The sequence below is a fragment of the Kogia breviceps genome, chromosome 8, assembly GCF_026419965.1.
Source record: "Kogia breviceps isolate mKogBre1 chromosome 8, mKogBre1 haplotype 1, whole genome shotgun sequence".
NCBI lineage: Eukaryota > Metazoa > Chordata > Mammalia > Artiodactyla > Physeteridae > Kogia > Kogia breviceps.
Window position 1 is genome coordinate 21,051,177 of NC_081317.1, and position 15,488 is coordinate 21,066,664.

At 38.4% G+C, this 15,488-nt stretch overlaps 1 protein-coding gene across 3 annotated transcripts in view; it reads right to left on the reverse strand.

The window, feature by feature from the left end:
- KIAA1958 (KIAA1958 ortholog) overlaps positions 1-15,488 on the reverse strand; it is a 168,900-nt gene that overhangs the window by 82,822 nt on the left and 70,590 nt on the right. For 2 of the 3 annotated variants that reach the window (XM_067040931.1, XM_067040932.1), the window contains exon 2: positions 180-1,374. In XM_067040931.1, coding sequence (XP_066897032.1) covers positions 180-1,350 — 1,171 coding nt within the window. In that variant the 5' untranslated portion in view covers positions 1,351-1,374. Of the gene's footprint in view, positions 1-179; positions 1,375-5,344; positions 5,397-15,488 lie in introns of all 3 variants that reach the window. The other variant, XM_067040930.1, reaches the window with a different exon arrangement.

The following is a 15,488-nucleotide window of genomic DNA, read 5'->3' on the forward strand; positions in this document are numbered from 1 at the left end:
TTTCAGATGAATTTCCTTTACTGTATCACCTGGATGTATAATATTTCATTATTTCTATCTTTCTGAGAATAATAAAGGCCCAAATTCTAGCAAATTGAGCCAGTGGTTTTAGGAGTGCTGACGGCGCAGAATTCTCTGATGTACGTGGATGAGGGACTCTGTCACCTCACGTGCCATACCTGGTATGCACTGTGCCGTGGCCTCAGTGGTTATGGTCGGAGCAACTGGGGGCTGCTGCTGACTGGAGCTCACTTCTGGCTCTGTGTTAACTGAGGGAGAAAGGGCCACCTCACAGGAGGAGGCCTGGCTGGGCAGATGGGACAGGAACTCTTCAGAAGCAACTTGCTCATCCTGTCCAGGCAGCTGCAGGGCAGACAAAGGGATGCTGATCTGTTTGTTAGGATGGGATGTGCTCACAGGCATCTGTATGGCCACCTGCTGGTTGGTGCCATGGGCACCAGTGGGTCCTCTGTTTGGTGAAGCCAAAGATACCCTACCAGTCTTCTGGACGATTGGTCTAGACATCACAGAGGGGGATGCAGACACACCATGTGGGTCTAGCTCCGTGCTGATGGCAGACGTTACATGGGGAATCAGCTTAGCAGACCCTATACAGGAGGGACCAGCATGAGTCTGAGGCTTAGGTTTTGCCATCTGCGTCAACGAGAGGGCTGGTCCGTCTACCCCTCCAGTCAGCTCTGCATTCGCCACAATATAATAATCTTCAGGAAACTCCTGTTTGATTTTCTTAATGATCACATCACTGCTGCATTCATCAATCATCTGAGGCTGGGAGCTTGCATGGAGAGAAGATGGGACTATTCCAGGCCTTTTTCGAGCAATGCTTTGAGGCCTTTGGGTTTGGGGTTCAAAGTCACTATCCTCATCTGTAACAGAAGACTCACAAACCATGTCAAACAGAGTGTTTTCATCTTCATACTCTTCAACAGCTTCATCCAGTTCAGAGGGCTCACTGCAATAAGAGAAGTCACAAGAGTCTCTGGTCCGATTACAGTCTAGCTTTGCTTTCACTGGTCTCCCAGGGTACCTTTCAACAGGGCTAGTTTGTGTCTCAGAGGGCACTCCAATTATACTGGGACTATCAGAGTTAAAACTTCTGTTATCCTGGAAACAGACCCTTTCTTGGGAGCCAGCTCTGCAAGTAGCTGTCAGTGGCCAGTGATAAGCATGGCCCGCACTACAGCCCCACATTGCTGTCAGGTTCCCATGGGAACCTTCCGAAAGCAAATGTTTCAGGTTTGGAATGAGGCTGCAAATGGTCCCGTGGCTGTGGGCCCAGCTGACCAATTTGGATAGATTCTCAGATGAGGTATGAAGGCAATCCTCCATGTTACAGGATCAGCAGTGTCTTTCCTAAAGGAAAATAATCAGAATAAGAAGCTATTATTACCCAAGATATTCCCATATCTCAGTCACTTCAATTTCCTTAAACTATGATCATGTGGCATTAAAAAAATGTACTTCAAAACTGTATCCAGTTAATATCACTGCATATGGGCAGAGACTGGAAGAGAATACAGGAAAAAAAAGGAAAAACAATCAATGGTTTATGGCTGTGGGACTTGAGACATTTTTTGTTAATTTCCTTTATTGTCATAATGTCTACATAAGAAAAAAAAGTGAAAGAAAAAAAAAGAAACAAGCAATAAAAAAGAGGTGAGCTTTTTCATAGTACATTTTACTTCCAAAGTCACAGAGAGAGGTTCAGTCAGCCCTGTAATAATAAAATGTGTGTATTATTTGTATTAACCAGGAGGATGAACTTCTAGTTTTTTTGTTTGTTTGTTTTGTGGTACACGGGCCTCTCACTGTTGTGGCCTCTCCCGTTGTGGAGCACAGGCTCAGGGCGCACAGGCTCAGCGGCCATGGCTCACAGGCCCAGCCGCTCCACAGCATGTGGGATCTTCCTGGACCGGGGCACGAACCCGTGTCCCCTGCATTGGCAGGCGGACTCTCAACGACTGCGCTACCAGGGAAGCCCAGGAGTGAACTTCTAACTTCACCTTTTGCTACCATAAACTTCATTACTAGAGGCAGGGCTATCAAAGGCTTAGATCCATTCTAGGATGGATGTCAGAGAAGGGAAATCTCGTTTTCTGCTGGGCACCAGAGAACAAATGACACTACTGGGAGTCCAAGAAGAGAATTAGGGGCTATATCTGGGAAGTGGGGAAGAAAAGTCTTTAACAGAGATGGGAATACAGTCTGGGAGGGGAGCCACTAGAGTTCCCTGCTGGGGTCAGGGCACAGCCAGGCTGTAGAACAGAAGCAAGGATGGGTAGGCCGGGTGCCAGCACCCTAACCAAATCTTAGGAGCAGGCTTCCCACCTCCTTGCTGTCTGAAATTCCTGAGACATTGCCTTTATCTCACAATTTAGAGGTAAAAACATGCATCTGGTTTATTTTACCATCTGAGGTTCCTATATACCCAAGTTGGTATATAATCAACTACCACAGAGGAATGAATCATTCCTTATTGGGAAGAGGTCAAAAAGAATACTTGTTATGGGTCCTTGACTGGGTAACAGTGAGGACAACATGATGGGCAAAAAAAGTAAAGAGGCATGTGGAGTCCACATGTGATTAGAAAGGTTTAATAAGGCTCTGTCAAAAGGGACATACTGGGAAGAAGTAGGGAGGAAGGAACAAGGATCTTTTTTTTTTATACAGCAGGTTGTTATTAGTTATCCATTTTATACATATTAGTGTATACATGTCAATCCCAATCTCCCAGTTCATCACACCACCACCCACCACCCTCCCTGCCACTTTCCCTCCTTGGTGTCCATACATTTGTTCTCTACATCTGTGTCTCTATTTCTGCCCTGCAAACCAGTTCATCTGTACCATTCTTCTAGAGGAACATGGATCTTGATGTGTGTTCCCTGGTCATCTGTAGCTGTGGGTGACAAAAGGTACCTCGCTGGAAGTGGGCTCTGCACTGGTGCCAAGGTCCAACTGCAATGCCATGTGACCATGCAAAAGGGCGCATAAGAGCCTCCATTCTCTGCCCTGCTTCCATGGCACACCATCAGTAGAGTTTGGTAAATTCAAATCCTTTAACATGTTTTGTAACGTGTGATATGGCCTCTGTGATACGGCCACAGGTATAGTCAAACTGCCGACCCTCATTTTCTACTACTACTTACTATGGCCTTTCCCCATATTTCCTGTCTCCTCTCTAAACAGTTTCTCACCCCCACTGGGCCTCTAAAAACTCATTCTTTGGCTTGATATGTAGCCTTCCTCTTTCTTCACCTAGAAAACCCCTCCAAGACTGACCTTGGGACCACCTCCTGTTGAAGTCTTTCTAGATACTCTTTCAGTCTCAGATTTTAGATTTTCTCCCTGTACTTCCATTATCTCAAGAAACTTGGCCTTTGCTGTACTGTTATCAACTGACATTCTTAACCATTTCCCAGACTTGACTGAGGATCACCTGAGGACAGGGACTAAGATATAACTTTTCATTCATCAATGAGGACCTACTTAGGGATACAGAAGTTAATAAGATACGGTCCTGCTCTTGAGACCTTATAATCTATTGCTGGTGCTGAATAAATGAATGAAGAGTGAATGAATGAATTTATAAATGCTGGCAGCACTATCAACACTAACAAAGTAGACATATAAGACCCTCAAATAAGAAACAAGAAATTTCCTCCTATGACTTTTATTGTAATCATTCAAGGGATTAGAGGATTTTCTCCCCAGTGGTGTAACCAAAACACGGCTGTCTTGTGTATGTAGGAGAGTAATACATGAACAGCCAGATTTTATGAAGCAGCACAATAAATCAGAAGAACAGGGACTAGTGTAGGAGTCAAGAACTTCACATTTTCATCCTGGAACTCCTGTCTGTGGCCTCAGACAAGCCACTAATTATCTCTAAGCTTAAAATGACAGGACTATAATCTTTATGTTTCTTTCGTACTCTAGCAATTTAGGAACTTACTTCATTTATATTCCTTTCATATAACTTTAAAGTAGAAATGCAGAAAAACAGAAAGACTGGGGGGCGGGGTGATGTTTGTTTGTTTGTGTGTTGTCTGCGCCACACGGCTTGCAGGATATTAGTTCCCCAACCAGCGACTGAACCTGAGCCCTCGGCAGTGAAAGCACGGAGTCCTAACCACTGGTCCACCAAGGAATTCCCTGATGTTTGTTTTTTGAGCTTTCTTAACATATCTGTTTAATTGGTATGGCAGAGACTGCTGTCTGCCAACCCAGTATCCATTCTCTCTTATTCATTACAGAGTCCCAATCTACTGGGGCAGCAATATGCTCACCTAAAACATATTTCCCAGCTTCCTTTGAAATGGGAAATCTCATGACACCATTCTGGCCAATAATATGTAAATGGAAGTCACTGGGTGGGGCTTCTGCAAAAGCCCTTTGAAGCACAGACTTGTCCCAGTTTTCGCCTTTTTCCCTTTGTCCTTCTCTTTCTTCCTGCCTGGAATAAGGACATGATGGCTGGGCCTGCAGAGGCCATCTTAGGAGAATGAAATAAGGACTTGCGGATGGGAAAGAATAGCCAGAGGAGCTTGGTGACATCATGGAGCCACTGCATCAGCTCTGAACTGCCTAAGATTCCTTGTTACTTAAGGGAAAGATAAACCCCTGATCTTGCTTAAGCCACTGTTGTTGAAGTATTTGATTACACACAGCTGAACTCAACTACTAACTGATACACAAAAAATAATACATTCACCTCTGGTTTTTGAAACCTTAGAGCAGAATCCTTCATTTTCTTTGTACTATACTCTAGGTTTCTCAGACTGGATTCCACAAATAAATCTTGGGAGGTCTATAATTTTATGGCATAATGTTTATAATTGTTTTCATTTTTATCATAATAAAAATACAATTAATATAAGCATATTATGAATCATCTAAATTTTATATCCAAGTATCACCTTGTAATTTTAGTTCCCCTTTGCCTTTGTATCTATACTCATATTAGTGTCCATAATCAAGTAAAGTGACATCACTCAACTTCCAGTTTATTGGGAAACCTGTGCATGCTGTACTCTTTTTAGCAGATATAAATACAAAACTACTCTTCTGCATTAATAATTTTCAAATGGAAAGTATTATGATTTGACATCATGAAAATGGCATATGTAATGGTGAAGCAAAATACCTCTTTAAATGTCGTAGGCTAACAAGAAAAGAAATAAATGATATATGCTCATAGAAAAAATCATATACATTATGGCACAATATTTGAATGAAGTCACTGTAACAGTTCAAACTGTAAAAAGTGTGGCAGAATCAAAACACAAAATTGTATAAGCCTGAGGAAGTCAAAAGTACTTACTGTCCAGGTAAAAGCTACTATACAGTAGTAAAATAGTAACTTTGCTGAAGACCTGCAGCCAGAAGAAATCATAATTAAAATAAAAGGCAAAGTGGATAAAACTTTATATTTTGTTAAAAGCTTGCTTATCCACTTAATTCTATAATAATCACCAACCTTTAAGAATCAACAGGTAATAATCATAAGTCACTTTTATTACATTATGAAACTACTAGCAATCTCATGAAGAGGCTCTTAAACTTTTCTTGAGTACCATAAAGTGAAAATATTTTTCCAGTATTACTATTAATATAATTCAACCAGGCAACTAATGTTAACTGGTAGCTATGAGAGCATAATTAGCTAATATTTAAGGTACTTAAATGGATTGAGTCTAAGCTGACAAGGAATAGCTATCAATATACTGCAATATATTCAAAGTTTAATACAAAACAGAATCAACCATAAGACAATCAAGGTACTTTCAAACTGCTGAGAATAAGTACAGCTAACCCTTGAACAATATGGGTTTGAACTGTGCAGATGTACTTAAACACTGATATTTTTCAATAGTAAATACTACAGTACTACAAGTCAGTGGTTGGTTGAACCCTGTATACAGAGGGCTTACTATAAATTATACACAGATTAACTTGGAGTTGTTCAAGGATCAACTGTAGTTTCTAGGATCTACTAATTTCCTTCAGCAGTCTGATGATAAGCTCTATGCTGAAAAATAATGTTTCTTCTACATTTTCAAGAACAGAAAAATAACTTCAGATAGGATTTTCCCATATTTTATATGGGCAATGACTGGATTAGACACTAAGCTTTACAGAATTATCATGGGATATGTCATTAAAAACTGAACCTCAAGGAGGCCTGCCTAGCAGAGTGTAGGTTAAGTATGAGATTTGATTATCCTAAATCAGCAAACAAAGCTATAAAGTTATCATCACCACATTGTATATTAACTTAGGCAAGCAGATATTCTTTGCATTAGTATTTATAATGTTAAAGTCAAAATCAGAAACATTAAATATAGAATCAGACTTTCTACCATTAAACCTAACATTAATTATTAGGTTTCAGAACAACAGAAAACTATTATTATATCTAACATTCACTGAACAATTACTGATTGCCAGGTACTACTCTAGGACTTGACATATCAATAATCCTAATTATATCAACAATCCTAATAAATTAGTTAACTTATTATCCTCATTTTACTTGGACAAAGTAATGGTAGAGCCAAAATTTGACCTTCAGTCTTAACTCCAGAGCCCACACTGTTAATTAACATACTATACTGCCTCCAGCATTATAATAGTAGAAAGATATTGTCTCAAGTCTGGTTCTCTTATCATATTAATGTTGTTAATTTGAACTTATGGTTTTGTAGTTTTACTTTAGTTGAATTTGTATGTCTGTTTTGATTTACAGGTTTATTAGAAGTATAAGCATATATTTTATGTATAAACATATTTAAATAACATTATGATAAAAATGACTTAAGCCAGCACTAGGTATAAAGAAGGTTCATGAAAATATTTTTCTTTCAAAAGTTTGAGAAAAACATTTTTTTAGAAAAAAAAAAAGGTATAAAAAAGTTATGTCGCTTTTCCAAAGCCTGACAGTGAGCTACCAAACACCATGAATATCTAGTTGGCTTTCACCTGACTTCAGTTACAATTTGCCCCACAGTTCTTATAGTCTCTTCTCTTTATGAGGTTCTGAACCTTTTAAAGGATTTGTTGTTGCTGTTGTTTTAATACCGCTAAATCTCAATTACTGAGGCATAACAAAATGACACAAGAAACAGAAAATCTGAGTAGCCATTTATCTATAAAATAAATTGAATTTAAAAAAATCTTTTCCAAAAAAAAGATTTTCCTGGTAAATTCTATCACTCATCAAGGAAGAAATAGTACCAAAATTATGCAAATATTTTCATAAACTAGGAGGAAGAACTACCCAACTTGTTTGAGGAGGCCAGCATAACCCTTAATACCAAAACCAGACAAAGATATTACAATAAAGAAAAGTATAGGTCAAGAATCCTAATTTGATGCAAAATCCTTTAAAAACATTAGCAAGTTGAATCCAACAATATATAAAATGGGTAATACATCATGACCGATCCCAGGAATGCAAGGTTGGCTGTTTATTCAAAAACTAATCATACTCCAATCAAAATTAATAAAAACAAAAACCAAAAACTAATCAATATAATTCAACACATTAACCATCCACTGGGGGGGCATATGATCAATTTCAATAGATGCAGACAAAGTATTTGACAAAATTTTAAATCTATTTATGATAAAAACTCTGAGCAAACTAGTAACAGTAGGAACTTCCTTAAACTGATAAAGTACATCTATAAAAAGTCTACAGCCAACATTATACTTAATATAAAAGACTAAATTGTTTCCTCCCAAGATCAGGAATAAGGCAAGAATGTGCTCACTTGCATCATTTTTATTCAACATTGTACTACATGTCATAGTTACTGAAATAATACAATAAACAAAAAGGAAGAAAAATTAGAACAGAAGAAGTAAAACTTGTCTATTCGTAGATGATATGGTTGTTTATGTAGAAAATTCCAGAGAATTCACAAAACAGCTAGAACTCATAAATAAATTTAGCAAAGTAATAGGATACAAGATTAATATTTTAAAAATCATATACCAGCAACAAAACATTAGAACATTAAAGTTTAAAAAATTATATTCATAGTAGTACAAATGTATTAAATACTTAGGAACAAATCCAAGACTTCTATACTGAAAACTACAAAACACTGCTGAGAGAAGTTAAACATGACCTAAATAAACAGAGATATATACCATATTTGTAGACTGGGAAGATTCAATATTGTTAGGTTGGTATTATTCCCAAATTGATCTACATATTCAATGCAATTCCAATCAAAATTCTAGCAGGCTTTTTTAGTAGAAATTGACAAGTCGATTCTAAAATTTATATGCAAATATAAAGAACTTATAGAATAACTAAAGCAAAATTCTAAAGTAAGAATAAAGTAGGAGGACTCACTCTACCTGATTTCAAGACTTACAATAGTTTCCAGCTACATTAATCAAGATCGTGGGGTACTGACAGAAGAATAGACACATATATCAATGGAACAGAGGAAGTAGCCAAAAATAGACACACACATATTTGGTCAATTGATTTTTGACAAAACTGTAAAGGTAATTCAATAGGAAAGGAAAATCTTTCTGACAAACGGGTTTGGATCAATAGGATATCCATTAAAAAAAAAAAATCAACCTTTAGTTACACTACACATAAAAATTAACTCAAAATGGATCACAGACCTAAATCTGAAACTAGAAAACTCTGAGAAGAAATCACACGAGAATGAATATCTTTGTAACCTTGGGATACGCAAATGTTCCTTAGGATGCAAAAAGCACGAGCCATAAAAAATTCTGATAAATTTTACCATATCAATTGCTAATAGAATATAACTAGTTTTAGCAGGGATGGAGAAGGGATCCATTAAACTTAAACACACTCAACATTGCTACCTTCTTTCAGGAGTTCCCTGAGTAACTTTCAATGCAAAGGAAACTTGGGTATGGTCTAAGAAGCACTGGTGATGTCTCAACTAACAGACCAGTGATTTAAAAACCTAGAAACAACAACAACAAAAATAAAACAGAACATGGGAAGCAACAGTTCTTTTAAAAAAAACAGAAATAAGGTTACTCTGTTTTTTCTTATTAAGAATGACGTAAACTTCCTATTTTATTTTCCCACCAATTAGAACTCTCAGAATCTAAGAAGTATATCATATAAACGTAATTTCTCCATATTCCAATTAAAGGATACAATTTATTATGTATGTTAAATATGGAGGGCTTCCCTGGTGGCGCAGTGGTTGAGAGTCCGCCTGCCGATGCGGGGGACGCGGGTTCGTGCCCCGGTCCGGGAAGATCCCACATGCCGCGGAGCGGCTGGGCCCGTGAGCCATGGCCGCTGAGCCTGCGCGTCCGGAGCCTGTGCTCCGCAACGGGAGAAGCCACAACAGCGAGAGGCCCGTGTACCGCAATAAATAAATAAATAAATAAATAAGGAAAACTACTTAAACAACGGAGATTTTATCGAAAACAAAAAAGTCTGAAGAAAAAAGTTCCAACATTAATGTGTAGAAAGGAGAAAAAAAACACAGTAAAGGATATGGAAAGGGTATTTATTGTTATTGAGGCCTAGAATGTGCTTTCTAAAATTTAAAATACATCTATTGTTTCAAACAAAATTTATATGTAAATTATATAAATTAGTTGACATTAAAAATGGGCTTACAAGTAAAGAATTCAGAGAATATTTGCTTTTACTTTAAGACAGTGTATTTATTAATTTTCAAATGTCACAACTACCATGTAACTATTATGTAATTTTTGGAAACAGACAAATTCTAAAGATACTTTGTCCACAGTATTGATAATTTAAAAAATCACACTAAAAATATTTTAATTCCATACCATGAATATATAACATGTATTTCATTTACATTTCAATTCAGTAAAATCTACTGAATACCTGCTATATGCTAAACACTGTGTTATGGAGTAAACTGTATCCCTCCAAAAAGATATATTTTAGTCCTAAGTCCCACTACCTCAGAATTACCTTATTCGGAAATAGGGTCATTGCAGATGTAGTCAGTTAAGTTTGGATGAGGTCATACAGAGAGAGGTAAGGTAGTCCCCTAACCCCAAACGACTGGGGTTAAAAGATGACAGATACACAGGGAGAAAGCCTTGTGACAATGAAGGGAGAGATTGGAATTATGCAGCTGCAAGCCAAGGAACACCAAAGATTGCCAGCAAACCACCAGAGAGAAGCAAGCAAGAGGAAGGAAGGACTTCCCGCAGGTTTCAAAAGGAACATGGTCCTGCCAACATCTTCATTTAGGACTTCTAGCCTCCAGAATTGTGGGACAACAAATTTCTGTTGTTTTAAGCCACCCAGTTTGTGGTATTTTGCTAGGCGGCCCTAGGAAACTAAAACACACTGTGTGAAGCAGTCCAAAAAAAAGAGAGAAATAAAACTGGCATTCTTTTTTATATTTATTTATTTATTTTTTTCCCGGTACGCGGGCCTCTCACTGTTGTGGCCTCTCGCGTTGCGGAGCACAGGCTCCGGACGCGCAGGCTCAGTGGCCACGGCTCACGGGCCCAGCCGCTCCGCAGCATGTGGGATCTTCCCGGACCGGGGCACGAACCCGCGTCCCTTGCATCGGCAGGCAGACTCTCAACCACTGCGCCACCAGGGAAGCCCAAAACTGGCATTCTTGACTTTAAGAAGTTTAAAGTTTAATAGTACACTATGTAAGTCAATTAATTAATAAACTATAATACAATATAAGTAAATGTTCCAGATATGGGGATAATGATTAATTCTACTTTTGGGGTGAGGAATGCAAAGGAAGTAGGATCTGCTTCCCGAAAGAGGTGAAGGCATTCTACACAAAGGCACAGTGACTTGAAACAGTATGGTGATTTTAGCCAACTATAAGGATTCAGTTATTACTGGCTTGTGACCTTTAAGACAAGAACTATGGAAGAAAGATTAAACTGAAAACTAATGCAGGGGCAAAAGCACGATGGTCTTTGTGTACCATACAAAGAACTTGGGAGTTTACTTTGTGAAGGGCCTAAATCAGAAAACAGACATGGGCCAAACTCGTATTTTATAAAGATCATTTTTCAGATAGATTAAAAGGTGGCAAGGGGCAAAGGAGTCTAGACCAGAGGCCTAAGGAATTAAAGAAGAGAGGAAGAGAGGGCACATCTGTTAGAAGATAAAAGGCAGCAATTGGTGATGAATTGCTTTTGAGGAATGAGTATGAAAAGAGAGGCTAGAATAATTCCCAGCTTTCTATCTTGAAAGCCAGGATAGATTTGTTCTCAATCAAGATAAATATCATAAGAGAAAGAGCAAACGTATAGATTAGGAGTGATGATTTGTTCAATTTCCTTTAAAAAGCAACGGACTCAGGAATCACTGATTTTAACGGCATAACATGAACAGTCTATGCAACTTACACATAAAAATCTCCCAACCTATAGACAAGTATGCCTTTCTATAAAGCCTATATGACTTTGCAAAACCATTTAAGGTAATTTGAAAAGTGGAAACCATTTCAGTAGACTTTCAAAGTCATTTTAATCAGGTTTCCTGGGTGAGAGTATAAAATATGTGCCCTCAGAGAGATTCACTGGTTCATGTAACTTAGTTCCCTGAGTCAAATGTAAAGTGTCACCTGTCATCCATACTTTCAACAAACATGTATTAAGCATTGTGAAGTGCTGGCTGAATCCTGGAAAGAGGAGGGTGACAAAGGCAGATAGTCTGTCTCATCACAGAGCTTACAGTCTAGGAGGACAGAGAAGCAATAAAACCAATAATTTCAATCATAGTAAGTGCTACAACAGAGAAAGAACATGGTGGTACAGGAACATGAGGCAGCGGCATCTCACCTAGACTGAGATGAATCAGGGAAAGTTAGCTGCCTCTCACCCCACTAGCTTCTATGTAAGCTGAGAACCAAGGGACACATAGAAGTTAGTGAGAGGCAGGAAAAGTGTCCTGTTTGAAGGCCCAGAAAATAGAGAACATGCTTGCTATGTTTGAGAAAATGGAAGTTGTTCAGTATGGCTGAATGGAAGAACATAAGGAGGGGCCCATAAGGAGTGAAGAATGTACATGTGTCTGAAAAGGCAGGCAAGGGCCAGATCATGAAGATCTTGTAGATCGTGTAAAAAACTTTGGGCTTTATTATAGAGATAATAAGAAAGTATTCTATGGTTATAAGTAAGAAAGCAAAGTAAAGTAAAAGTAAAAAATAAAGTGTAAGTAAAAAATCATCATTCTGATAATAGTTTGAAGAGATCTAAGTCAGAAGTAAGAATCCAGTTAGGAGACAGAATGTAATAATTGAGCTAAGATATATTGGTAACTGCCTTGGACAGTGCAGGGATGTTAAAAGGACAATAGATTTGAAAACCAAGTTAAGAGGCAGAAGATGAAAGATTAGATATGGGAGGTGGGAGGAAGGAATAGTTTAGAGATTCTGACTTGGCCACTGAGAAAGGGTTTGGTTTATGCCATGTTACTTTGAGGTGCCTATAAAACATCCAAAAGGACTTCCCTGGTGGCACAGTGGTTAAGAATCCACCTGCCAATGCAGGGGACACGGGTTCGAGCCCTGGTCTGGGAAGATCCCACATGCCACGAAGCAACTAAGCCCGTGCGCCACACTACTGAGCCTGCGCTCTAGAGCCCACGAGCCACAAGTACTGAAGCCCACATGCCTAGAGCCTGTGCTCCGCAACAAGAGAAGCCACTGCAGTGAGAAGCCCGCGCACCACAACGAAGAGTAGCTCCCGCTCGCCACAACTAGAGAAAGCCTGCGCGCAGCAACGAACACCCAATACAGCCAAAAATAAATAAATAAATTTATTTTTTAAAAAACACAAACATCCAAAAGGAGGTATCAAATAAACAGTTGGATAGACACATAGATCAGTATCAAAAGATTGATAAAAGGGATGATGCAAAACATCTATGAACATTTTTGCACAATCATAATATAGAGGATAAAAACTGGACACACAAAACATTAACGATAGCCTGATCTAAAAAAAATAAATGGTTATGAAGAACCTAGGAGCAGGACAGGAATAAAGATGCAGATGTAGAGAATGGACTTGAGGACACGGGGAGTGGGAAGGGTAAGCTGGGACAAAGTGAGAGAGTGGCATGGACATATATACACTACCAAATGTAAAATAGCTAGTGGGAAGCAGCCGCACAGCACAGGGAGATCAGCTCGGTGCTTTGGGACCACCTAGAGGGGTGGGATAGGGAGGATGGGAGGGAGGGAGATGCAAGAGGGAGGAGATATGGGAACATATGTATATGTATAGCTAATTCACTTTGTTATAAAGCAGAAACTAATGCACCATTGTAAAGCAATTATACGCCAATAAAGATGTTTAAAAAATGCATTAGATAGAAAAGGATATGCTGAGAACATTTTATTCCACCAAAAAATAAAAAGGCATAAATGTGCGAAAAAATTAATTACAATTACAATGGCATTCCATTCATTCAAAATATTCCATATGTGTTGACTAGCAGTATTATTCAATCACATTTTAAAAGTGGTTTTCCTGTCAATGAACATGATTTGACACGATGATTCATGCTTTACAGCCCATTCAAAGAAGTATACAGTAAATAGAAAAACTTAAATTCTACTCTCAAAGTGAGTGATGTTAACATTTTTAGCTGTCTTTAAAATCACACAGCCTCATTCTCCTGGTGTAATTTTCCAGGACTTAAGGAGTAGCAGGGCCTAATAATGAAGAATCTGTCCTAGATGCTGAAAATACAGCGCCACCTTGGTAAGTGAGCTAAAGGCAGGCTGATACCATATTTCAGAGAACCATGCGAAAACACATGCTACTCCACTGTCCACTGGAACTACTCTGACTAAGGTCACCAATAACCTCCATGTCAACAACCTCATCTGACACTCCTCGGTTCTCTTCTTTTGGCTTCTCAGTGGCTTGCGGAGCTGTTACCTGCCTTACTTGAAACTCTATATCTTTCCTTGGATTCCATGATACTGCCCTGTTATTTTCTCAGTTTCCTTTGTTGGGGTTCATCATCTTTTTTTTGACTTTTAAAACTATAATTTATCAGTGGTCCTAGAATTCTTCTCATATTACTGTCTTACCAGGTGATGCTCTCATCCACCCCTACAGATTGGTTATCAGGTACATACCCTGACAATTAATATCCAAATTAATATTTCAATAAATGGCATTACCATCTCCTCACCTGCTGAAGTCCACATCCTACAAGTCACTTTTGACTCCAATATGTTCTTCACATCTCTATGTAGAGGAACCTGCAGGCCTAGTTCAATTCTAAAACCTCACCTCTGGCCACTGGTTTCCAAAATACTAGGTTTTACAAAGCTTCTGGTTTATACTACTGCTATACTTCTAAAGCTTGTAATAAAAGATGAAACATTCAGACAAAGATGCATTTTCTTTATGCATAGTGGATAAGCTTTAAATAAACATTTCAAATGTAGTAATAAGTTAGTTAATAAGTATGGATGTAATTACATGATATACATGGATACAGCTACATAATACATAAATTAATTCTTATATCTTTGCTGGTTCTCAGAAAGGGAGGACAGGTATTTTTTTATTATTGTGAAATATTTGCTCCTGGGAATGAGATTTTGAAGCTACTGTATATATCATATTAATAGCCCCTCCATTCTGACTTCCATTTTTAGGAATGAAGATGGTGAGTACTCAAAGTAGTAATAATTGTTCCAGATAAGATGGTGAATCAGTGACAGGAATTGAGAATGTGAGTAATCTATTTTTGTTCCTAAAGCTAAATATTTTAGAAACTCTGAAAAGGGCTTAACAGATATCAAGACGACTTGAATTTCAGGGCATTGGTAATAGGACTAAACCCTCCAATTTGAGGTCATAGCATTCATTTGAGAAAATACTCAAAGAAGGAAAGAGACCATTTCCCTGAGAAATGCAAAGGAATTTAAAAATTGATATGGTTTTTGTTGAGTTTTATGGTCCCTTTGCAAAAGCACAAAAATTTCCTTACTTTTTCATATATTTCTATATTCATATTCTGATTCACACTGCATATTTATCTATTTTACAATTAATACTGCATCATTTAAAATTCCAGTAGCTGAATATGTTTTTATATTTGGGAAGGTAAATCCCTCCTCGTTATCCTTATTTTTCAAAATTGTTTTCTGATTCCTAATTTTTATGGCAAAGCTTCCAATGTTTAACGAATTAAGTATGATATTAGCTATTTGTTCCTAATAAATTTTCTTAACTATGTTAAACATGTTTTCTGGGCTTCCCTGGTGGTGCAGTGGTTAGGAGTTCTCCTGCCAGTGCAGGGGACACGGGTTCGATCCCTTGTCCAGGAGGATGCCACATGCCGCAGAGCAACTAAGCCCATGTGCCACAACGACTGAGCCTGTGCTCTAGAGCCCGCAAGCCACAACTACTGAAGCCCACGTGCCTACAGCCCGTGCTCTGCAACAAGAGAAGCCACCACA